The following is a 27432-nucleotide window of genomic DNA, read 5'->3' on the forward strand; positions in this document are numbered from 1 at the left end:
CCTTTGCTTCACCTCGGGCCAAGCCCTGCCCTACTCCCTTCAATGTATTCTCAACAGTTGGAGTGATCCTGTTAAAACATAAGTAAAATCTTGTCTATCTCTGGCTTCACATCTCAGTGCAAAAGCTAAAGTCCTTACTGTGACCTACGAGATCCTACATGATCTGGTCTGCCATTATCTCTCTGACCCCAACTCCCAACTTCTCTCCTCATTTACTCAGCTCCCTCCTCTCCACAAAGGCCTCCTCGTTGTTCCATCAACAAGCTCCCACCTCAGCTTGCCAGGCCCTCTGCTTGGAACGCTCGCCTCCAAATGCGTTGCCAAGATCTCTCCCCAGACTCACTCTATCAGGACCACACTATCTAAAATTTCATCCCCCCCATACACACACTTCATATTCCTCTTCCATTCTTTATTTTTTTCTCCTCAGAAATTATCATATGCACACTGTATATTTTACTTATTTGTCTTGTTTATTGTCTCTCTCACTCACTATAAAACTCCATGAGATTTTTTGGGGAGAGGGGTTTGTTTCATTCTCTGCTATAGCCTCAAAACAGTGTCTCAAAAACAAAAAACATTCTTGGATGATAGTAGGTACTCAGTAAATAATTTTTGAACGAATAAGTGGTAAACATTCCCAAGTACTTTCCTCTGTCTCCAAAGGCATTAATGCCTGCTATATACAGGTTTTGAATTCTATTGCCTCAATAAATTACATTGGGAGCTACTCTTTCAAAATGCGGTAGTCTCACAGCTGAAGAATTTACAAGGTGCTAAATTAGAAAATGTATTGCAAAACCTCTCTTTCAAATTGACCAGCTTTTTTTTTTAACAAAAGTTTGACTTGCCTAAAAAAATATTTATCTGGGATTCAAGTTCACCTCTTAGATTAGGTCAACATTGGAAGAGGGGGTTGTTTTTGAGAAATAAACCTAGAAGATGAAGTGTCTCTTGTGGCAAATTCTCAAGTTTATTTCCATGTCCTGACTTCCAATGACTTGACACTATATTGACACGTTATATAGATTTTCTCAATAATTTCAGAGTGAACCTCTAAGTGACCAAAAGACCTTTCTAATGTCAAAATATCTTTCATCACCTTTACTAATTATTAACCAAAACTAAAGGTAGATTTTGTAAATAAACTTTTGATGGAAAAGATGAAGTTCCGCAAAGAGCAAATCTACAACTTGGCAAGGACAATAGACTTTGCTTTTAAACATCTGTAAGACACACATGACTAACCTCATTGGACCTCAGTCCCTCTGTGGCCTCCCTGCTCGTGCAGGTTAAACTCAGCACTATGGGAGAACTGAGAGTGTCCCCACAAAAAGACAAGTTTAATAAAATTGGGGAAAAATTCAAGAGTTAGACTTTGTCTTAAAGGCTCATTTTCTTTGTAAATCTTCAAAATGCCTATATTGTTTTATTTTTTATGAGGATTTATATTGCTTCATAGAGATTCCTATGACTGTATTCACCATCCGACTAGGATTATAAACTGAAAGCAGGTCTCATTTCACTCCTATGTTGTAGTATCCATAAGAAGAGGATTTACACGATAAGTGTGTCAGTAAAGCTACATGTCCCAGCCTGGATTACTGCACCTATATCAAATCACCACTATCAAAAAGACACTTTCTAATTTGTCTTAGCCAAAATACAAAGTTAGGATTTTTTTTAAATCACTGCCTTTTGCAAAGTACACACACACGCACACACACACTGGCATCTTAACTGAGTTAGCCTACTGCCCATAGAATACAATGCCCAAATGGCGGCAGGAGGTAGAGCCGGCATGCCGACAACGCTAGCTAAATACTTCTTGAGAGAATGAATGAGTGATACTGAATTGGCCTGGGTCAGAAGTAAGCAAGAATTATTAGAAAAGTCAGGGGTAAAATGACCATGCTTATGCAGAGCATGAAATTGGTCTGTCCCTGTAACAGCTAATGGACATTCTCTGGAATCTCATACTCTTTTCCTTTGGCTTTCTAAAATATTTTGAAAATATTACTTTCTAAATGATCCTCATCTATTAGCCTGGGGACTTTTTTTATTCTATTACTTTAATAATACTTGGAAGCTGCCTTTTACTGAAACGATCACCTCAGTCTCACTTTTTTTTGGTCACCCAATTTTTTGGCCCAGTTTCCTATATTATTAATGGTCCATTCATTCTGAATCTTTAAATTACAACCAAAATCAGGATAGAAAATCTCAATGCACAGAACAGAAAATTTTTAAAAGGACTTATAGTCAAATACGTTAGATTCGCTCATGGTTCAAATCATCATGAAACACATTTCCTCCGTCTTGGTTGGCAGAGCACAGTGAGCAGCAGAGAATCAGCAAAGAACCTCCATTGAGCCACTCACACTCTCACCCAGCAGGTCAGTGTAGGACCCCTACGGACAGGAGCAACTCCAGGGCCTCACACCACTGTTCCTGGAAACTTCAGCATGGCCATATCCTTGTGGGGGAACTTGTGGATGGGAGCAACCATCACGTTTAGAATGGGGTTCAAATCACGTTCCCAAATACAAAGTATAGATAATAAAATGTTGAAATTGCATATTCATATTTACATACATAAACACGGACATATGTAACCCTTTCATAATTTCTTAGATTTTTACAAAGGGCTTCATGTCCTGTGGTGAGTGGTCCATGGGGTATATGACCCAGGTGGTAGTAGGCCCTTCCAACACCACTCAAAAGGATGCATTGTTCTTGTTTCGTTAAAACCCATGTGACATTTTTATTACACAGAGTAGTTTGCATGATGACTTCTGTGTATCCAACACCAGCGCGCTCTGTTTTAGAAACTGATCTTTGGAGAATAAGTAGGTAAACGCCTCAGGTAACACATAGAATAGCTAAATGAAATCTCTCAGGATTTTGATACTTTATCCTAGCTGATTTGATTTAGTAACAGGGCCCCCTTCCCACATCTGCAAGGACCATTTTGAATATTCTTTTAATTGACAAGAGCCAATTTGTTTTTGAGCATTTGGTGACATTCTGTGATAACTGAATTGAGAATTACTGATCTGCGTTCTAATTGGAGAAGGGGTATTATTCGTTTTTGATGTCTAGACTTTACCTAAAATTGTACATTTTTTACAAACTCTTTTGCAATGAGGATATTAACTGGCCTTGTTTGTGTGTGGCTGTTAGTTGCTCTAACCTGAACGACTCATTTATAGAGAATGTTTCCTAAAGATGTCCTTCATGAAAAGCACAAGTTTGGACCTGGCAGCAGTAATTTACTTAATTTATCTTAAATTTGGTTTCAGTGAGCAACCCTAATTAACCTGATTTTTTGCTGATAATCACTCTCAATGGAATCAAATCACAAATCCGGGGATGGATTGAGCGGCACCCAGAAGGAAGCAGCCCTCCGCGCACTGGTCCAGCGCACAGGATATAGCTTGGTCCAGGTAGGAACTTCTTCTGACATCTGCTGAGCCCCACCACTGGCTTCACAGAATGGTGGGAATATTAATGGCCGTAAGATGCAAAATGTGAGCAGGCAGTCATGTAACTCCAGATGGATGTTACTTTCCAGGGAGAAAGGAAGTTGCATCATTTTAGTTTTGTAGGTGACCCTGCAGGTAACGTTCTTTCTACTCTGGGTTGTCAACTCAACCTTAACTCATCATTTGAAAGCAGAATCAGTGTCCACAGTCATAGAGACTATTGCAGTTTTGAAAGGCCATTTAAGTATACAAAAGGGCAACTGGAATTTACTACCCAAAGCTGTCTGTGAAGTAGACCCAGGCTAGTCTTTCAAGAATCAGCAGAGAACAAACTATCCAGGAACTAGCCTTAGTTTCCAGATAGACGCTACAGATGTAGGAAGACTTCTAGATATAGGATCAGCCATTTGGTCAGCCTAGCTATTTCAGGATGTTTCTCAAAATACCTACCCAACAGTTTAGGATTTATAATTTCTCTCCATGTTCAGTATTTTTGAAAAGGAAGAAAGAAAAAAATCCTAAAACTGTCTATTTATAGATGTTGCTTGTTAAGAATTACTTGTATATTATTATTATCTTTATGATAACCTCCTTTAGAAAGCTTATGATACATTAAAAAGCAAATTTGTATTAGACATATAAATTATCTTATTTGAAGAAATAATGTCGCTCTTTTTACAGTAAGGCAAAGTATTTTAATTCTCAGCTATTGTCTTTCACCCACGTACTCTTCCAATTTACCCAAATCTATGTGCTATTATGAATACAAATGTCATATGTGGATAAAAATAAAATATGCAACAGTGTTCTTTTATTACCTGTTTCTTTGTCAGATTGTTTCAAAATGTACTACATTTAGTTTTCGACTAATCTTATAAGTCATGGCATGCTTTGTTAAAGATAACATAATGCTCAAAGTTATTTCTAATTTTTCAATCTAGTGAAGAGTGTTTATTTAGGCTTTTTTAAGATTTCAGAAACTATTATTTCATGGTAGATTTTTTTAAAGTTTAATTTAAGTCAAGGGACACACTAAAATATTGTTAGTTTTTTAATACTTAAAAGTCAAACTATTCTACGATCATTAATAAACTTTTAAATTTTTTCACCTCCAAATTTAATATGCTTCAAAATAAATGACTGACTGAAAAATTTTTATGCAGCTCTCTACCCCATGAAGGGCAATTTTATAATCCATAGAGAAAATTCTATGCAGTGTGTGAACAGAGTCACTTAGAATAATAACTTTTTTTGACATCTGCTCAGGTACAGTTAGCTGAAAAGAGGTTTTCCTTTCCTTTTGTAATCAACACTTTCATAAATGTTATAAAAAATCAAAAGTGTCTTTCAATCAGTTTTTTTTTCTTTTTAACTTCTTAGTATCTGAAACATTCACACAAAGACAGTGGGAGTGGAAGGCACTTAAACTCTTTTGAAAAGCAATTTGTCAATATTTATATATATAAAGTTGTCCGCCTTCTGGAAAAAAATCTCTAATAGTCCAAAATATAATGATAGAAATATATTAATATATATAAACATGTCTAGTTTGACATTATTTATAATATCTCAATATCACAAACCTAAATGTATAAAAGTAAGGAAATTATTAAGTAAACTATGAATAGGTAATCATTACTTTCAACAAGCAGAACTTTATGAGAAATAATCCTACAACAATATAAATTTTTCATTTAATTTTCGTCTGGACACTGGTTCTTCGTTTTCCCCCAGATGAAATTCACGGCAAGTCTCATGATGTTTCTGGTAACTTTCAGAAAATAAAAGATCCTCCACTAAATAATTAATATGTCTAGTCCTGTATAATAAAAACTCAAATTCTTTCAAAGTTTTAGCTATTTTCCTTCCCCAAGGATGTCAGGGTGGAGGGTGATTCTTCAGAAGCATAGTTTCATATGCCAGTTTGCCAACTATAATTACTGTCTCAGAGTGGAACCAGAAGGGAGGAATAAAGGCACAGGGAAGTTTTTACTTGACTGATACTGGCATTGGGCTCTCTGGGCCAGGCAGGTATATAAAGCTCATGGGATACTTTGTAGGATCGTCAGAGACATCCTTAATTCTATTGCTGGGTATCTCTCACCTGGCTACACTCTCCTCTGGCTGGCCGCTTCTCTGGGCCTCAGTCTCCTCATGCGGAACTCTTTTTGACACTCCAAGTAGCCCTCTTGGAGAAGATGGACAATAACCCCTGATTCCTACACATGGTCAGACTCTAGTTCCCTGAGACACCAATTCTCCGACTCAGTAAAATCTGACACAAAACAACACACAACAACCACCTTTCCTTCTGACCAACATCAAAGCAGCATGCCAAACCATCGCTCACCATTAGATATTTCAGGAGTGCTGTGGACCCACCAGCCTAGTGGCTTCCCAAACACAGGGAATGCACATCAAACTCTCTGAATGCTTTCCTTACTACTCCTCTCCCCCGCTTTATATAAACTGAGAGGCACCTCCCAAATCCTTCCACTTAGGAGGAACTAGGATTCACAACACCCCAGTAATGGTCTCCAAATATCCTGCGTGAACTCCAAAAAATCCTCTGAAACTCTCCAATCTCTTTTCTAAACTCAGGGATGGGAAGTGAGAAGGGGTGTTCAAGTCAAGAACATAAAACAATTAATTTCCTGCTACCTCCTTGTCCTGCTTGGTGGTCCAGTGACTTGGTTTCATATCCAAACCGGTGGCTAAAATAATCTCATCCATCTTAAAATCCTGGTGCAAATGAAATAGTGTTCAGTAATTACGTAATCATTTAAAAAATTCTTCAGGACAAAAAATTATAGCATGTTATTATTAAAGCTATGTAAAAAGTTTGCAAATAATATTTTTTAAAAAGACTCAAATGGCAGTGGAGATAATTTTACAAACTTAATGCTATGATTTAAAAATATTTGCATTATAGAGAAAAAAAGCCCAAAAGGGCTATTTTACCTCTACAATTTAAAATGTTTTCAAATAAAATATCCCTAAAAAGATATGGTCAATCTGCATATTACTTTGAACTTACATATTCACTTATATTCAGAAAATGTTAATAATGATGATTTAGATCATAAGTTCATAACAATGACAATAATAACAAAACAATAGTAAACATTTATTGGGCACTTATATCTTAATGCATTGTATATATTAATTCATTTAATCCTCACAATAACACTATGAGGTAGCTACAATGATCATCCCCAATTTCCAGATAAAGAAAACAAGGCACAAGGAGGTTAAATATCCTGCCCAAGATTTATAAACTATAATTCCACTGCTATTAGGCAAAATTTCTAGCATGATTTCCAGAACTAAGCGTGGTTATGACGTTATCTCTAAGATGCCAATTTTAGAGATTAGCATGCCAGGGCATAAAAAACTATTTTATTGAGCCTGAACATTGTAACATGATTTACTTTAAATAATATTTATTTGTTAACAAAATGACTACTGGATCAGAAATTCTCCAATAATGTAGAAACCTATTCTAAAACCTAGTTATCTAGATCTAAAGCCACTAATCGAGATGTAAATACATACAAGACTTGATTCAATCATTTTGAATGAACTGGAAAATCCTTCCCCATTTTGGCTGCAAAGTACAGAAAAGCACCCAAGACTTCAAATCAGTGACGTGTAACTTAACCCAACGTCTACCAATTCAAGTTGTATGACCTCGAACAAATCCCTTAACTGCTCTCAGTCTTTATATCCAGAAAATTGACTAGATCTTATCCCCACTCTATTAGTCATGATTTTAGGATTCTAGAATTTGCTCAATCTAGTCATTGGTCAGCATTAGTCTGAAAAGACAAATATGTATTGAGACACAGCTTCCAACTCTTTGCAACAACTTAGGGAAAATTCTTTAACATTCTCAATACTTCAGTCTTCTATTCTAGATTAGAGAAAATATTATTATCAAAAAAAGAGGACAACATCAGGTTTAGTTTTTTAAAAAAATCTCTCTATAAAAAGGAAGCTAAAGAAACATCTTAATACAATTCAAGGAGCATCCCCATAACATGATAATTAAAAATTTTAAGGTGATTGCTAAGTTAGGGTTTGATGGTTTTACTTTTGTTATATCTCTGCAGTCTTTGATATTAAATGTTAAACACTTGTAAAACAAGAATTCAAAAAGCAGAGGGCCACTAATTTGTGCTCTCTTATCAGCAGCAGGACAAATAAAGCTATCAAAAGTAGAATTTTGCAGGTTACTTAATAACGTGAGCCAGTCGTTTATATCGCAACTGATGCAAGAATACATGCTTGTGAGGGTTTCAAAATCTACTCTATGATATCATTTTTCTATAATTGGATATCTTTGATATTGATAGCTGAAAATTTTATTAAAGTAATTCAGAGAATAAAAGAAACTTAATGCAGTACCCTGCATATGGTAGACATTTAATAAATATTATTGATAAAAATCATGTAATGTTAAACTTTCAACTATATTTCCACATAGATATTTTGAAAGTAAGTATGTTACAATGTTAACTTGTGAACAGTCTTTGTCTCCCGGCAATGGAATTATATGTGGTGCTTTTTTCCCCTACTTTTTCACTCTTAACTGTAATTCCCAGATTTTCTAAAACTAGCATATATTTCTTTGAGAGTCAAAGAAAAAAATCACATGATGATGATCTTTTCCTCAAGAATGCATTAATGATGTTGGTCATAAACTCTGTGACGTGATGCATCTGGAATTTTCTCCTTAAAACCAGGAAAATACATTTTCATAGATGAGCATTTTCAGAAAACTTTCCAACCAATGTGGGGTAGTTTGCATCAATTTTACTTCTACTACCACTAAAGCTAAGTATATATTTAATAAAGATCGCCCTCAAGTAGTCTGAATATTTTTTAAAAGTACATTCAAGATACTTATCACACATTATTTTTAAATGACTTAAAATATGGTGTACTAGTACTGTCTGCCCAATTACTCTATGTTCTAAAAATCTCTGCAACACAATAAATATTAACGAGGTATAATAGTCCCAGTGCTTTCTTAATCCAATAGTTGCCCTTCGTAAACATAAAGAAGTTTTTTTAGTTTTTCTGTTTGTTTCCTTAGTCCTGTTGTTGAACACAATGCGCTAGTGTTAGACCTTGGCATTATAGAGGCAGAAGATGTAGCAGCTGACCTAAAACACGTATAAAGTAGTTGCGATGGACATTAATTTATCCAAAACTAAAAATGACAACGTAAGACTGCATTGAACAAGAGATATAGCTGTGCTTGCTACCTTTCTGTAGAGAGACTTAAAACCGGCCATACTCTTTGACCTAAAGAATGAGGACGAGTATTTACACGTAAGGACGTTCATCACAGTGGAATTTATAATGTTTAAAAATTAAACATATCCTAAATGCCCAATAAAATATTACTGGCCACATAAAATATGATCACTCATATTTCCAAACTATGTAGTCGTGTAAAACTATAATTTCAAAGAAACACATGGAGAAATGTCCAAATTTTAATATTTAGTTGAAAATCAGAATGCAAAACTGTATATCTTGCGCGTGAATAATAAGAAATTATTCACACACAATAAAAAATATTGGAAAATAATAAAATGCAATCTCTGATTAGGGTCATTTTTTTCTTGCTTGATGCTCTTCTTTAGCTTCCAAATTTCCTATAATGAACATGGATTATTTTTATATAAGGAAAAATCTCATAAAGTGGAAAAAATTATAAGAAGCATTCAGTTAGAAGAGAAAAATTGAGAAAATTTCATGGAGAAGACTTCATTATTAAAGCTGAATGATAGGTGCCAGGGTTCATTAGGCTTCTTTCTAATTCTTTATATGCTTAAATTTAATACCAATATAGTCCAATGCTTTCATTTTGCAGTTAGAAAACAAGCCCCAGAGTTACACAGTTCAGGAGAGTCATCAGCCAGAGGTCAGCAAACCAAGACCCGTGACTCAAATGTGGCTACAGCCTGTTTTTTGTCGTGATTGCAGGCTATGAATGATTTTCACATTTTTAAAGGGCTGTTTTTTAAAAAGCCTAAAATATCAACTACCTTACCTTTTACAGAAAAAGTTTGCTGACTTGAACTCTAATCCTTTATCTAGTACTGTATGTTAGAAACTAATCCACAGGTTTAAAAGAAAATTCCCTATCGCTACTTAACCAAAATACTTGTACAATGCACAACGCATTTGAGCAATGAATACATAAGTGTATCTTAATTTCAAAGATCCAGCAAAATTACAGAAGATAAGAGAAATAATCCTTCTCTTCCTCTTTTAATCAGCAATCAGCCTGGTTTCCTGGGAACAATTCCCTCAAACTAGGAACAAAACAGTCCTTAATTCCCACCCCTCAGACTTTGCCTTCTATGCATGTTCTCTTACATAGAGTTTCAATGCAACCACATATTTTAATTCTAATTTGTTCAATTCCTCAACAAATATGTGCAAGCTATAAGGTACAGAGGATGTTGCTAGATCAACATAAATCTGATTAGGACAATTCCCTCTTCTAAGGGTGCCCCAAATTAAGTTAACTCCCCTATCTCTCTCATTTGGGATAATGTACTTTAGTAATTTTACTTGGCTACTTCTCAAATTGCAAATTTTTTTCTAGAAATAATGCAATAAAAATAAGTAACTGAGGCTCTCAGTGTTTACAATTGGCTTCATCTTGACAAGCTCAGCGAGAAGTAGATGGAAGAATACTGTGACATTGACATTCTTTTCCAATCACCACACAAAAACCCTAGAGACAGAAGTAGGAATTTGACTTCATGGTAAAATATAGCTCCTGGGTCCTACTTTTTCTTCCATTGCCTATTCTCACCACCTGCTCACGGTCCTGCTATCCCAGGACTTATGTCCATCACGAAGTGCACGAATACTAACTCTTTAAATAGGTAGCACGAACCGTGAGAACAGGATGGGACCAGCAGATCGTCATAGGCATGCGTTTCCCTAAGCTTATCACCCCAGCCACCCACAGGCCAACTTTATTTGAAAGTTAATAAGAAGCTTTGCTTCTATTAGCCAGAAATGCCATAGCATGGTGTGGAAGACTCCAAATGAAGGAACAGTTCTGTGGCTCCTTATGTGGAAAAAGTGTGTGCCTGACATATGATGGGAACTTCAGCATCCCAGGAAATAGAAATGCAAACCAGAAGTTATTTTCAAACAGCAATGAATTTCTCCTCAAATAGCCTAATGGAGAGTTGGTTATTTATGAGATCTCCAATATAAGGTTCAAAATCTTTGCAAATTATGTTTTAGAGTGCTTTCCCTTAAACTAGAAACACATGAAGTTTTCCATTTTCTTAGCTTAAAAATTGATGTGAACTTCATGATTCAAATACACAGAAGCATGAGCAGCTCCTTTGGACTTTGGACTTTACTTGTAGGCAACTTCAGCATTTTTTAGATCGTTGCCTGTTTGTTTAATCCTGATCAGCAACCAAAAATAAATGACTCCTTATCTTCAGAATCTAAAAGCTTATCATTATGAGGTGCATCTATGCACGCTGGGAACATTTTTCCACATTTAAATACGGTGTCAAAGTCAGCCTCTCTTTCACAAGCATCCTAACACCCTCACAAGATCTTTGCAATCACCTAGTCATATTCTTTATACATGAAGAATTTAGTCAAGATAGATTTAGTGCCTTCCCCAGTCTCTCAGTTTGTCAGAAATTAAAATTCATAGGAGTCTGGCAAGGAGAATAATGACTATATAAAATTTCTCACTGTATAAAATTTATGTTTCTCACTTAAAAACAAATGCATTTGATGGAATTCCCCTTGGCATGTGTTGAACTAGGGAAGAACAGGAGAGCAATTACTCAAACTAAATGTTCTTTACCTACACATGGACAAATGTCTTTGATCACGCTTGGACAGCTTTATATAATTTAATCAGATCGTCAACTGCAATAATATTAATCAATTCACAAAGGCAAATTGTATCTATAAGTAAATAAAAAGTTGATGGGTCTATTGAATAAATTACATTCCAAAAGGATAAAAGCCCAAAATGGGTAAAAGAGTCACCAAAGCTTTCACCTAGTTATTTCGTGGATGGAATTTAGAGGTTCTTGTAGACTGGAGCACTTTGTCACGACACACGCCTAGAGCCAGAGTGAGCATGAACACAGCAAATCCTTGTCTCATAAAAAGTAAATCTCTGCTTTGCTGTCCATTATCCTGTGTCACTTTGTTGCAAAATGTGAACAGAGCATCTTAGAAATGACTTGGCATTTTACTTGTTCTTTTATGCAGAAACAAACATACATACTCAAAGAAAAATATTTTTTGATTTCTAATTTTGCATAAGGGTATTCTTTAATTTAATATTCCATGAATTCACCAAAAACATTTTTCAAAAGGGTTACAAAATACAAGTTATTCTAAAAGCTTGTTTGCTTTTAAATACTCTAAATATTGAGATGCTGAATTCTTAAACAGTGGTTTGCCACATATAATCCTTAAAAGTAAAAGGAAAATCTTAAAAGGTGACATTATTAAAATATCATTTGATAACAGAAATTAGTTCTGCCTCCATAAAAAGCCAACTAATAACTTGAAATTAAATTAGGAATATTTTCCTAGGCAATAGCCTTCCAAAGTAAAACAGAAACATGATTCATAACTTGCTAAAAGTCAGTTTCATGGAAGAACTATACTATACATTTTTTTAAGATCAAGTGTGAGGGCTTTGTGGAGAATGAAACAAATTTTCAAGAGCCAAAAGCTATCTTTCTTCATGATTTTTGCCATAAATGCATGCCACCAATAATATTATTTATTTAGAATTCATTAAATCAACTCACTATTTCTATTCAAGTTAATTTTAAAAGTAAATTCTTTCTCACTTAGGTAAGTGGAAAATCCACAGGTTTTGCATTTGTAAAAGTTATATTTTTTCTAATGTACAATAAAATGCATAAACTTAAAATAAAACATTGGCCTATAAAGTACCTAATATCATCTCACACAGCACATTGTCAGAAACCCCGGACTGTATGGTGATAAAGCTGTATTTATATCTGCATATTATGGTCGTGCTCTAGCTTTTTCTCTCTTCGTTTCTAACTGCAGTTCCACATTTCTACAAATTTCAACATCCCATTTATTCAGTCTTTATATCACAATTGCTATTGCTCTCTTTTTAGAAAATACTTGGCATTCATATGGCATATGCCTTGTAAGGATTGTAAAAAAAATATAGCTAATAAGGGTAATGCCAACTTCCACAGTATATAAATCAAATTCTACTTTCTAAAAATTATCAGCCTAAAATAGACTTTACTGACATGAGGTCACTGATCTTAAAGAGACGTGAAGGTGAACAAACTATATACAACACAGATTATTATCTTTTATATAGAATTAACAAAATGAATTCTTCCTAAAGCACTGTCTGTTGTGCTCAGGCAACACAAATGTCATAAACAAACCAAAGGTACAATCACATCTAAGAGGATCCTTTTCGTGCATCTTATTTAAAGCCCTTTAGATTTGAGATATGTATCCCTCTCCTTATGCAATATATAAGTGGTATATAGGTGGACAGTAATAAAAATAATGCCTAATAAATACTTTTATTCAATCTCACAAATCAATAACTGGGCAAATATGGTATTAACTCCTGAACTGTAATAGACACAGTCCAGAGAGATGTTCTTGATGTATCAGCATCAACTGTGAGAGAAATCCACAGGGGTTTGGGCATAAAACCACTGTTCTGGGTATGGCCCTGGTGACTGGTGTGCTTGTGAAGGCTAGAAATGCCACCAAGCAAGGGTAAATTTGTCCAGCACCTAGAGAACAGGAGCGGAAATAAATACAAACCTAGTCAATTGGAAATGAGTAGGAGGCCATCTGAAAGAAGTTTAGTAAGGGAATGTACACAATTTCTTCCCGCCTGGCAAGAAAAAACAAAGGACCAAAGAGAACCACAAAGATGATTACAGATTTAGAATAGAAAATTTCCAAAGAACCATTAAAGGAATTGAAATTACTACTCAGGAAGAAAAAAAATAGACTGAATGAGGGTTCATTAATTAATGTCCTTCTGGTTTAAGAATGGGCTCACTTAGAGAGACAACAAACCATCTGGTCTCCATGTTTGGTGAAGATGAACAAGAAAGTAGGTATAGCACACAACATGCAGAATTATGAGGCTGGTAAGCCTGAGAAGAAAAGTCACCATGACTGTTGAACAGTATACATGCCAAGAAGTTCAACAGACTGAGAATCATAGGACCTTTAGTTTAGTGTTTTCTGCAATAAGTTAAACCAGTGTGACTTTAGGTAAGTCACTTAATATCTTTGGACTCAGTTTACTCATCTGTAAAATGAGCATATTGGGTTAACATATAAAAACCAGCGAAAAATAATGTCATGACTACAAGCATGGACTCAGGACTCAAATTTTGTCTTTGTCACTTACTGCTTGCATGACTTCAGACACATTCTGCACCGTGGGTTTCTCATCTATAAAATGAAAGTAATAGTCTCATCCTCATAGCTTCGTTGAGAAGATTAAATGAGTGCATGCATGTAAAGCACTTAGCAGAGTGCCTGACTCAGTTAGGGTTACCTGTTGTAGCTGTTGTTTTTGCTGCTGTTACTATCATGCGCAAGTTAGAGAGTCAACTCTGGTTGATTAAGCAGAAAAGAAGTTTATTAAAAAGGTAGTGGTTTACAGAAACTTTGGATTTGAGAAGATTTTAAGATTAAGCTTTTAGGAATGAAACCCAAAACCACATCACAAATCTGGAAAGATAAGAAAATGCATCCAGCATCATGGAGTGCTCAGCACTAAAGTTTGCACCATCACAATTTCTGTGCCAGAATTCAATTTTACTTTATTGTAACTGTCTCAGCTGCAAGGGAAGCTGGAAAAGCAAGTATCTGGCATTTTTAACTCCTGTAGGAAAAGGCAGTTTTGCTCAGATTCCCCAGATGTATAAAAAGATCAGATGTCAGGTGGCCGAAATAAACTCAGTCCATTTGACCTTCAAGCTAGGATTTATTGCTTAGAATCTTTTATTAAAGGTTGAGTGGTTTTGTCCAAGATCAAGAAGATGGTATACATAATTTCCTAAAGACTCTATGGTTCCATCATGAAAGGCTTAAAATATCTGGACAGAAGGAACTCCCAAATACTCTTGAGGCATAAACTGATTTACTGGTAGGTTCAGTCCAATATTTAAATTAAAGCCACTGAGTTTATAGTTAGAATTAGGTCCTCAATTTTTAATTTACATAGTTGAAGGTTTGCACCTATTCATGTTGACTAGAGAGAGTAAACGGTTTCCAAGTATTCGCTTAGAAAAATGAAAGTTCCCAGAGTTTAGTGAACATTCTCTCATGGACAACAAAAACGAGTATTCTTTCTCTCTAAACTATTAATACATTTGTGCTGCTGGGGGGAATGCATCCCATGAGAAGGACATCAGCCAGGACGGGAAAGAGCAGTTACAGCTGGGCTTTAACTATTTTAAACTCCTCAACTCTAAAAATAGTGTTTAAAATACCAGCAATCCAGCTCCTAACTGTCCTTTCTGAGCAGTGAACAGCTATTCTAACCCCATGACTAACACCCAGCGCCTGTCTTAAAATTGGCCTGGACTTCTACCACTGGTGCATTCCAAGCCCAGTGGGCGGTTCAGAGAGCAAATCTCCCCTAGCCCATGAATATCATGGCATCTCTGAACTAGTCAGACTCTTTGTGATCCCAGAAAACATCCTTGGGGAATTTATGTCAAGTGTTTATAGAAACCACAGAAAGGCAATTAACAAGCTTTCCTGCCCAATCATTTTGGTTCATAAGCAGATGAATCCTCCTATACACATGACATGCACAAAATATCTTGGTGACATTTTTAGCCTTTATAGAAAGAAAGTTGAAGGGAAAATAAAAAAGGTCAGCCTGCTGGTTGCCTATTTATTTTCAAACTGTCAGACAAAGCTTGTCAAATTAGAAATTCTAGAACAGCCACTTTGCTATTAGGGGATAAAAGTTTAGTTTCCTCAACCTAAAGAGTGAAAATACTGTCAAATTTATACTGAATTTATCCCAATAATCCATTGAATAGTATAGCTCTGGACATTTAAGATATAGAGAAATGGCCTCAGAGAGATCACCATCAACAAATGGTGAGAGTTGGCCCAAGGAGGTAGATTGTAGTTTGGCAATAGAATATGCCTCTCTGTAAGCAACAGATTTATGTTCTCCCAAAAAATGTGTGTAATAAAATGATTGGAAATTGGAAAGGATTTTAAATGTAGCAGAGAGTTTGCAATTTAATGTCATGATAGATTTTTTTCATAAGAAAGTATTTAAATGTATGGACCTGTTATAAGCAATTAGGCGTCCATATAAGAAGGCGAAATGTTGGGATCAAGCTGATGGACTCTGACACCAGACTGCCTGTGTTCACATCTTGACTTCTCCACTTCCCAGCCACTTGACCTCAGCAAATCACTTAATTTCTCTGGGTTTCAGTATCTTCTGTAAAATGGGGATAGTAATAGTCCTTAACCCATGACATTATTTCAGGATTAGAGCAGTATCTGGCACATAGTAAGTACTTTAGGTATCTCTTAAAAAATAAGGAAATAAGTAAAACTTTTAATATGTCTCTGAAAATATCAAATTCATATTTTTTTAGGAAATTCTTGGTTGAGATATATAGCTCACTGAATTCTTGTTTTTTTTCTATAAGTGAAAAACATTTCATTTCTCAGATTTCTCAGCAATACCAAAGTTTTGCTGCTGGATATCCTCAAGAATATAAAAGAGGGAAAAAAAAAGTACAGGAACTCTTGAGGCAAATATTTAGTAAAATAAAAAGCACCCAGTTGTTTGAAGCAAAAAGTAATCAAGGGAAGGTAGGACATCCATTTGACATCTTTTTTTTTAATTTAAAGCAACATGATGTAAATTATTAGGAATAAAAAAGTGATCACAATCACAGATATCATTTAAGTTCTGTGATCCACAAAGCCTGTGCTAACACCTATAAAATAAATGGAAATTAGACATACCAATCAAGTTGGTATAAGTAAAGATTTAACAGTGAAACTAGAGGCTGCTTTACTTTGATTTTAAACAATAAACAACTATCATACAAAACAATGTCTTTAAACAACTAACATACGTCTTTTAAAAATACATAGAAAAAAATATTTGGAAAGGCAGGCCAAATTAACAGTAACTACTTCTACAGATGGGTAGGGTGACATATTGGGGAATTTTTCTTTTCGCCTTATATATTACTATGTTTTTTCCAACAATATGTATCATTTTATAGTATAAAGCTTTTTAAAGAATTAGTTGTAGAAGTTAGTAATGAATACTGATATTTGGTGCCTTATGTTTTCCTTTCTCCAAAAGTCATAATAATGTAAAATGACAAAGAGCTCTGGCTAGGTGTAAGCGGAGAGTAAATTTACCCTTCTGCAGCAAATGAGCTGTTTCAGATCAACAGTGGTGGATTAGGCCTGTACTTCACTTTGGGGCCCCTAAAGTTACTTTTAGGTCTTTAACCTCTAGAAAAATAAAGATAGCACTGCAGAAAAACACCAGTGTTACTCCTCCCCAAAAGGACATTGAATTTACCAAGGGTTTGTTAGGACATGGGAAAAAAAATAGAAGCTAATTTTATTTGGACTGAGAACAGCATTGTTCTCCACAAAGAGATCCAACATTAACAAACACCTCTCACCATCTTGTCCGCTTTGAAAATAGATTTAAGTCCCTTACGAGCTACCCTCAAAATCATCCAGTCCACTCCTTCCAATGTTAATCTTCATACTGTTTCAATTTAGGGGCTCACATTGCCTTGTTTGGCACTTGAAATAGCCTAAATCCAGGGAGGCAAGAAGAGAATTAATAACTATTGAGTATGTATCACATGCCAAGACCTCTGCCATTCATATTTGATGTATTATCTCCTTTAATCAAAAGTTGATATTATCCCCACTTTGTATATGGCAAAACCGAGGTTCTGAGAAGTTGTCATTTTCCCAAGCCCCACAGCTAGTGAGAAAAGGAGCCAAGCAGTCCAGCTCCAGAACCCGTACCACCACACCACCTAGACTCCAATGTCAAATCAGAGCCCAGGATTCAAATTATGGAGAGATACTTTGATGATTAGGCATTGGTGAATTTGAACAGCAACAAAAAATAATATTAGCCCCTTGTATTTTTCTAGCATTTTACAAGTTTTCACAGTTCTTATCTCGAGCATGTCGCTGAAGCACAGAGCATGGTATTAAAATTCACATAGAAGAGACTGATTTTTATCCTCTGACCAGTTCACTACTATTACTTGTCAATGATAAATATGTTCCTTATTACAAAATGATTTTGAAAATAATCGAAGAACTCAAACTGAAGATTGTATTGTTCTCTTCTCTCCTCCATACAATCCACACTGGATTTACAGGAAAATGGACAGAGAAAATATGGTGGCCCTCCACCTGGTTGGGACGCTGCACCTCCAGAAAGGGGCTGTGAAATTTTTATTGGAAAACTTCCTCGAGACCTTTTTGAGGATGAACTTATACCATTATGTGAAAAAGTGAGTCCAAATTTAATATAAATTTTCTCATCTTTCAAGGGAAAAGTACTGCTTTCTTCACTTTGCTTTCACTCTCCATTCTTCTTCGTCCGTGATGGTTTCTTTTCCAATTGTCATTCCCCAATCATGGACAAAGTTAAAACCTCCGTAGCTGTTAACGACTGCCCCCTTATTATCACTGCTTTGACTCAGTTCCTTCTCCTGTTAGTGACAGCTTAAACTACTATTGCTGATGACTTCCAAATTTATATTTTGATCCCAAATTTCCAGTGGCATAGCCATCTCACTGGCAACTCAATGTGTTTATCAATCTAAAATATCACTACAACAACCTGTCTAAAATAAAATATTGTTGGGGCTGGCCCTGTGGCCGAGTGGTTAAGTTCACGCGCTCCGCTGCAAGCGGCCCAGTGTTTCGTTAGTTCGAATCCTGGGCGCGGACATGGCACTGCTCATCAGACCACGCTGAGGCAGCGTCCCACATGCCACAACTAGAAGAACCCACAACGAAGAATACACAACTACGTACCGGGGGGGCTTTGGGGAGAAAAAGGAAAAAATAAAAAAAAAAATCTTTAAAATAAGATATTGTTCCAACTTGACATTTTAATATGGTTTTATAAAGCACAACATTTTCATATAAAAAGAAAGTGTGTCATGGAAAAGATGCGTGCCTATACATATTGATCCAGAACGAAATTTCCTTCTACAAGTTGAATTTCTTGCTTACCCTAACGCATTGAAAGATTAAGAACATGGTTTCTCAAAGTTGTTATATAATTAAGGAATAAATTTCCTCAGTGTTAATTCCAAATGATATTGTTAACAAACCCAAAGTTAAAGGAGAAGACAAAATTAAAATTTACTTTCAATAGTTTACCAAGTGGTGTTTAAATAACCACATTCCTAGAAAGTTTAGTAAAAATGAGAATTCAGCTATTTCTTTCCCTAAATGCCAAAATCAGTCGTGTGTGTGTGTATAATTCAGCCTCAGATTCAGAACTGCTCCTAATTTTATACAAACAGTCTCACTTGGCATATGTGCAAATTATGAGGACTTAATCCTGTAAGAAACTTATACGCTGAACCTGAGAATGAACACCAAGAAACACCTGAAACACCAGGACAAAACACGCTTGAACTCTCTCCTAAAGAGCCCAGAAGAAATAGGTGTCCATCACTGAATACTTTGAGGTGGAATGGGCTGGGGTGAGGCTATCACCACTGAGATGATAGCATATGCTTAATGACACCTCTTCTCCCACACATGCCTCTCCTATCTATATGAGCCACCCTCCCTACAGCAGCCAGCAATAATAAATTTCTGAGTCTAGATTGCTAGAGAACATTTAGGGTAGCAGGAGGGAGCAGTGTGTAGGCAAAGCAGAAGAGCTGTAGCCAGAAGGAGAGAGTGAGTGCCCCCCTACTGTGGAGGTCCTGACCCTGGGTTGGTTGTGTAAGACTAGTGTTTACCTTCAGCCACAGATTGAGAAAATGACAGGGCTCCCCATGTCTGCCTCTGAAACACATCTTCTGTGTTCATCTTGATATCATGGTGGGGGAAAAGACAGCTAAGAAGCCAGTTTAGCAAGGTTCCAAATGATTGTTCTTGGATTTTAACCATCAGTGAGAGAGTATGACTAAGCAAAGATAAAACTCTGGAGATTTCAGAGGCCAATATAGAGGGCAAGGACAAATCTGTCAAGAAATTGTACTTCTGATGACAAATGCATTTTCAGGTCTCTAAGACATATAAATCCACAGATAATTGTGTGATGAAAGGTCACTTGCTCTGTCCAAAACATATTCTGTTAACTCACGCTGAAAAGCTGCTTGTACACGTCTTCTTTATTTAACTTGACTTTGCCCATGAGTCAGATAACAGATCTGAACCCAGCATGAAAACATGCAAACCATTCCACACGGGATGCAAATGCCAAAACAGCAAAGACAGACTTCAGAAAACATTGCGTGTGCATGTTTCACTTGGAAGTATAAATGTATAAATAAGAGTTTTCTCTTTTTCTATTACTTGTAGATTGGTAAAATTTATGAAATGAGGATGATGATGGATTTTAATGGCAACAATAGAGGATATGCGTTTGTAACATTCTCAAATAAACAGGAAGCCAAGAATGCGATCAAGCAACTTAATAATTATGAAATTAGGTAAGATCTACCTCTTTCAGATTAAAAGTGAATCACACTTTGCACCTGTATCTGTTCTTCTATCAAGTGTATCTAATACAGCATATGCAAAAGACGTCCAAACCAGAAATAGAAAAGGTTAGTGCTTTTCCTTGGTGAAAATCAATTTAATGAAATATTCATTTAACATCAATAGTATATGAGGTGTCAAACTAAGTTCTGTGAAATGTTCAAAGAAACAAAATTCATTAATTTATCCACTTCATAAATATGTGCTGGTCACTGTTTAAAATCTTGGAAGTATCAAGGTACACTTTCCTAGCTTCACAGTAAGCAAGTGGATATATAAGATATATATACTCTTTTAAATAGAGTATGAGAAAATAAAACCAGGAAATGGAAAGCTGTGTGTCGAGGTGGCTAGTCTAGCTTGGCATATTTAAGAAAATACGCCACGAGGAAAGTAAAATTTGATCTGAGACTTGAAGGAAAGGAGTCAGCCATGATAGTCAGACCCGGAGGAAGATTATTCCAGAGAAAGAAAGAAGAGTAAGTGCAAAGATCCCAAAAGGAGAACAGCTTGATATGTAAGAGGAACAGAAGCAAAGCCAGTAATGCAGCTGGAACAGAGTAGAGAGGAGAGTTGAAGGCAATACAGTTGGAGAGCCTTATACTCCATGATTAAGAATTTAGATTTTATTCTAACAAAAAGAGGAAATAATAGGAGGCTTTTAATTAGACTCATGGTTTTTAAAACACTACTTTGGCTGTTGGGTGAAGAACGGACTACAGCAGGGTAAGGATTGACAGAGAGAAGCCAATGAGAAAGCTCCTGCGTAGTCTGGATCTAGACAGAGATGACAGTGGCTGCACAAGGGGCTTAGTGGCGGAAGCAGAGAAAAGGGGTCAGATTTGGGATCTATTTTGGAGGTTGAATAGACAAGACTGGCTACCTATTGGATTTAGAGTGTGAGTGAATTTAGAGTTCAGCGAGGAAACCCAGGATTTGGGTCCAAGTATCTGTGGATGGGATAGTGTCATTGAGTGGAAAAGACTGGAAGAAGAGCAGGAAACATGAAGAGCTCTGCTTGGGGCAATTTGCTTTTGAGATGCACGTTAGACATCCCAGGAGAGGTGTTGAAGAGGTGAGTGTATGATATTGTAGTCAGGAGAGAGGTCGCGGTTGGAATATGAATTTGGGGCCCAGCCAAATATAGGCAATACTTAAAACAATGGGACTAGTGGAGGATTCTCGAACATAACTGACCCTGTGCAATCAATAACTGATTTTTATAAACTGGAAATGGGGCTAACTTCATGAAATTGAGTTCTAAAACCTTCACTTGGAGAAGGAACTGTCATAAATTCTTTCTTAAAGGAAACCTTGGGCCACCTAGAAGAAAGATTTAAAAACTACTTTAAACTGTGCAGCAATTACAAAGCAATAGCTTTGGGGTCAGAAAGGCTTCACTTAAGCACCAGCAAGTAACTTAACCTCTCCGAGCCTCAATTCCTCATCTATAAAGTGGGGATAATAATACTCATTTCACAGGTCTTTTGTGGGAATACTATAAAGATTTTTTAAATGTTTAGCCCTGTGTTTAAAACACAGTAATAGGTCAATAAATGATAGAATTCTTACATATTAGCACAGTCATCAATCCTAAGATGCAGTTTTTCACATATATTTCCTTTCAGTAACAGAAATGCACCTTAGAATTGATGAAATCTTAAATTTGATGAATATAGGAAGAGTAGATTTCCTACCATTATTTTTCTCTCACTTCCTATGGGCCCAAATAAGTCATGTATTCTCCTTAAATTCTGTAAGTCAATCAACTACTGGGTCATTTTTCTTCAATCACTTAGCAACAAAAAGATCCATTGGATTTGGCAACTACTCGTATCCTAGCCATTCGGTCCCAAGGTTGGATTCTGGAATAGAGTCTTGGGGAAAATCAAAAGGAGGCTCTCCTACTGTTGCCTCCATGGATCCAAAAGAGCTCTGTCTGGTCTGTGGAAGATTATTTGGCATGGGAATCAGGATATAAAAGCATGGGTTCCTTTGGACAAATCCTCTGACCTCTTTCAGCATCAGTTTTATCATTAGCATCTGATCACTCAGAGATGTCCTGAGCATCCATCATATTAAATAACATATACTAAAGTGTTTTGAACATATTTGGAATAATATTACAGTTATATGGTTTCAGGGATTTGAAGATTCCCCATTCCTTGGTCGTTCATGGAACCTAGACATCTTATCAGTAAGGGTTAACCCCAAAATGGCATCCAAGTTGAGATGGATATAGAATTGACTATGTGAGGAATCAACAGATTTTGCTGTATCTACTTAACATATTGTTACACATTTCTACATACCCACTCTCAATACTTTTTGAAAATAGATAGTGTACAAATAATGAATACAATCAACCTACTACGGTCACTAATAAATAACAGCATCCTCTGTGAATCTCAGCGTCTTCATCTACAAAGTGAGATAAAAATATACCTACTTCATCAGGCGTTATGAAAAATAAATCAGATAATGCATGTAAAACTCAGTGCCTGACACATATCAATGCTCTATACACGTTTGCCAGTGGTGATGGCAGAGGAGGAGGAGGGAAAGAAGGAAGAAGAGAAATATGACAGAGCATTTGAAAAAATTAAGTTCGTGGCCAACATCCCAGTCAAAGTTCAGGATGGATGTCAGATGCAAGGTGAAGGCACAGAGTGACTTTAAAATTTAAGGAGGAGGATAAATGGAATGTGAAATAGCAGAATAAATACTCCAGAACCAACCTCACCTACTTCCATGCTGCCTGGGATCAATCCTGCCAGAGAGAGATCTTTTCTTGTAGAGAAGTGAATAACCTTCGATTTGCTTTTAGCCACTATGTCTCAGGGGAGAGATAAAGTTCTTATCCGGAAAAGACCCACAATTGTCATATCAGTCTCATCATCATCAAATATTCACTGAGCATCATCTAAATGCCTGGCTTCTGAAGACATTAAAGTTGTGCCCTCAGCTTTTGAGAGATGGCTTTTTGTCTCCAAGCAATTCTGGGAAACGTGCCCGACAAACCACACTCGTTTAAAAATAGGATATGGAGACTCTAGACTCCCCCTGCTGGTAACTGATACCTGACTGGCCCTCTATCAAAAATAATATAATTTCTAAATAAATGATATTTTGGAATAGGGGGGTTTTTTAAGCTTTTTTTTTTTTTTTAACCCAGCAGCATACTGTGAACTGGTTTTTTTAACCAACGTATATTCTTCCACATTACTGTGTTTAATGACTGCAGAGCATTCTGTTGTGTGAACGCCTATCTTTTGTTTATCAGTGATCCTCAGCCAGGAGCAGTACTGTCCACCCTGTGAGACATTCAGAAGGATGAAGAGGTGTTTTTGGATGACCTAATGTGTGGCTGTTGGCATTGAGTGGGGAAGAACCAGGACAACAAACGTGCTACAGGAACAATAACATCTCAGTTGAGATACATTAAACCAGTCCTATCTGGTGGGATATTTAGCTCATTTCCAATTTGGGGGCTATTTTAAATAACAACAATGAATATCCTCATATAAATCTTGGTGCTCACCTCTGTTTCCCAAGGTCACTTTGGGAAGGAGCATTATTTGATCAAAGGTTATGCACACTTAAGACATTTGACACATTTTGCCAAGTGTCAACCAGAAAACTTAATCAATCTGTATTCTGCCAGAGAAGGAATATGTCAACTTGCTAATAAGCAACACTGTACAGCAGAAGAAACAGGGACTGAACCGAGAATCTGGAGGCCAGTTTCATCTATGAAAATTTAAAATATTAAAAATATTAAAATCTATAAAATCTTAAGCAAGTTACTTAATTTCTTGGAGTCTCCAGTTCTTCAGCTGTAAAATGGAAATAACACCTACTCTGCCCATCTTACAGGTTCCTTGTGGAGGCCAAATAAAATAATATGGGAAAATCTGTTCCAGTATATGGGGCTATTTTTAATAGCAATCATGTCAGAATAGCGTCTCTATTTGGCTGGGAAAGAAAAGAGCACCGGGGCTGAAACTCAAATGCCTCCAGGCCCAGGCGGGTGACATGACTAACTGCGGGCCAGGAGTAAAGGCCTCAGTATTGGGGATGCATTAGGGAGTGGCGAGGACTGATGACAACTGGTGAATCCACACCCATTCTAAAGAGAGCAGATGCTACTCAGCTTCAATTTTTTTTTCCTTTAAAAATGTACAGCTAATATTAACAGATCTTCCGATTTCTCAAAAGCAGTCACAACTCTCCAAAAACAGTTTCAACACTATGAAGACCAGACATCCCACATCTGCAGGTCATATCTGTTCCAGCACCATACATTTTCAACCTCTATCTTAAACCTTAATCACACAAGGATTGTCACCAATCAAAATGCCTGCCCTTTTTGCAGAAATGGGCGTCTCTTAGGGGTTTGTGCCAGCGTGGACAACTGCCGATTGTTTGTGGGAGGAATCCCAAAAACCAAAAAGAGAGAAGAAATCTTTTCAGAGATGAAGAAGGTCACTGAAGGAGTTGTCGACGTCATTGTCTACCCAAGTGCTGCTGACAAAACCAAGAACCGGGGCTTTGCCTTCGTGGAGTATGAGAGTCACCGGGCAGCGGCTATGGCCAGGAGGAAACTTCTACCAGGTTAGCACTCCTTCCTCAAAGACGAGACTTTTCCACTCTGTCCTGCCTGCCTCACGCTGCTGTGCTCCTTAGCAAAGAAACAGACGCTTGCTGTTCTTTTCTTGCTCTACGTCTTTGGTTATGTTATATTTTAAATTCTTCACCCTTCTTATCTACCTCACAGTAGATTCAGTTCCCTGAGGTTTTCTCAGACTGGGTTCTGAAACATATTCATTTCATGCATTGTCTAATTTACACATACTGGAGAAATGCAGAACTTGAAGCTAGAGTAACCTATAATGAATCCTTGGAGTGAAGAATCTTCTTAAAAGTAAACATATCAATCAACAGTTATCTTTATATGTAGGTTTTTTAAATTAGAAATAGGGTATATTATCCATTGCAATGTAGAAATAATAAACCTACAAGTGATACATTATCCTAATGGCAATCAAGTGATATACTTTTATTATGACTCCCTAGTGTCTAAAAATTTCTCCCTAATTTGGGGGAATAAAAATAATAGCTCTCCAAAGAGAAGCACCTTTGTTAGGTGCTACAACCAAAGGGTAGGTCTCATTTGGGCAGTAACCATCAATCCCTGAGTTTAAAAACCTCCACCAAAACACTGCCTCAGTGAGATCAACTGAGGAAAAAATGTCGAAAGTCCTCTGCTCACTCTAAAGTATTCACTAAAACTTACACAAAGTAAGATATCAAAGTGATAAGAGGATTTTAAGAATGACAGACTGGACACACTGGAATCAACTCTTCTCATGAACATAATGGGAGATGAACCAGAATCAAAACCAAAACAATATAAACACCTAGATTTATGTTGCCCTTATACACATTCTCAAAAACAAAACAAACCAACAGTAGGATTAGCCCTCTAGAAATTTTCAAAATTGGAAGATGGCTTCTGAGCTTGGGGAAGATTTTTCAATAATATTTTCATGAAGGTGGTGTAAAGTGAAAAAAAAAAATATGAGATAGCTCCAAAACTTGCTGAATTTACCAGAGAGGTGGATATTTTTAATGTTGAAGCTTTCATTCACTACTTCCTCAGTACCCAATGGTCAAGTCATCTGACTCACAGGTGCACAGCATCACTAACACCCCTCCTAGGGCATACCTAGCCCCCCAGTGACCTGAACTTAATATTTTGCTATCCTCTTCAACTCTTCTCTCTTCTTCAACACCAACAAGTCTGCCACTGAAAAGTCCCCCATACCCATGCTGTTCTCAGGCCATCATTATAGTCTAAACACATACATTCCCAACCTTAGATTATTTTTTTAAGATCTCCTAATTATTCTCCCAGCTCTTCTCTCCCTTTGGTCTACCCCACCCTCTGCCTACTCCATCCTGAACATTAGCGCCAGATTAGTATTCCCAAAATATGACGTCATCCTTTCAACAAGTTCTTGCAAATAGTAGGAATTCAATTTCTATCTGTTGATAGGCTGAATGGTGTCATTCACTTCAAAAATATTCACCAACTCCTTGCTGCATATGAGATAAAGAGTAAATCTCTGAGTCTGTCTCTGAAGGCCTTTCCTTCACGGCCCCGGTTCCTTAAAACCATATTTGCTACCTTCTATTTCCCAATAAAAACTCTCCTTTCTATCAGGACAGACTCCTCAATGTCCTAGATGAGGCCGTGATCATTTTTGACTCCCTTATTCCTAACGTTGCTGTATCTCCTACTAGAATGACCTGCCCCTCCCCCTCTCTGCTGACCCATGGCATTCAAAGCCCCAGCTCAGGCCACCACTTTCTTGAGAAACCGGAGGCAACTACTCCATTCCACATTTATCACTTTCCTCCTTCATTATTCTTAAAAATAAATATGTACAATCATTTTGGGAGTGGGGGGAGGATGACAGTAAATGAGGGTCCAGAATGGGAGAAAGTTTTCAGGGACCAGACAATCAGTTGTTCTTGGAGAATCCAAACTTCCAATCAGCTTCCCCTTTCTTAAAAGAAAAGAGCATATTTACCCACAGAGAGAGTTTCTGTCTACTTGAGTTGAGCTGACTAGGACGGGCAGGGCTGAGCAGCTGGGCTTCAGGAATTCTCAAGCACTTTGTTATGCTTCCACCCAAGGTCCTGACTTTTCCTTACAAATTCCCCATCCAGGATCCCCCAATATAGAGGCTATTTTGCTCTCCTCCCTCACTACCTATCTTCATCATGATCTGAGGCAGCCCCTTGCCTATGGCCCTTTGAATTGGCCTCAGCTGAGTTTCATTCAACTGGATGTTAGTCAGACTGCCTCATCAGCAGACCAACAAGACGAGGCACAGTGATGAAAAGCCAGCCAAAGCAAACTGCTTCATTTCTACTGAGGCCTGAGAGTAAAATCCATTACCCATTTGGACACTCGTCCTATTACCTCACCATAGATTCAACAACAGCAAAGGATTTCAGTAATTGGCAATCCTCTGGAGAGCCTAGTTTGAAAGAATGAGGAGATCTTTAAGAAACATGATAAGCAAGGACCACAAGAAGCTTTTCCTTCTTAATTGATCCAGAC

General features: G+C 36.9%; 1 protein-coding gene across 2 annotated transcripts in view; it reads left to right on the forward strand.

Moving 5' to 3' along the window:
* The window catches only part of A1CF (APOBEC1 complementation factor), an 81335-nt gene that overhangs the window by 22767 nt on the left and 31136 nt on the right, over nt 1-27432 (forward strand). For both annotated transcript variants that reach the window (XM_046651404.1, XM_046651406.1), the window contains exons 2-5: nt 3303-3446; nt 17948-18082; nt 20121-20251; nt 24676-24914. In XM_046651404.1, the coding sequence (XP_046507360.1) occupies nt 3348-3446; nt 17948-18082; nt 20121-20251; nt 24676-24914 (604 nt within the window). In that variant the 5' untranslated portion in view covers nt 3303-3347. The remainder of the gene's footprint in view (nt 1-3302; nt 3447-17947; nt 18083-20120; nt 20252-24675; nt 24915-27432) is intronic.

Source organism: Equus quagga, chromosome 2 (genome assembly GCF_021613505.1).
Source record: "Equus quagga isolate Etosha38 chromosome 2, UCLA_HA_Equagga_1.0, whole genome shotgun sequence".
NCBI classification, from domain to species: domain Eukaryota; kingdom Metazoa; phylum Chordata; class Mammalia; order Perissodactyla; family Equidae; genus Equus; species Equus quagga.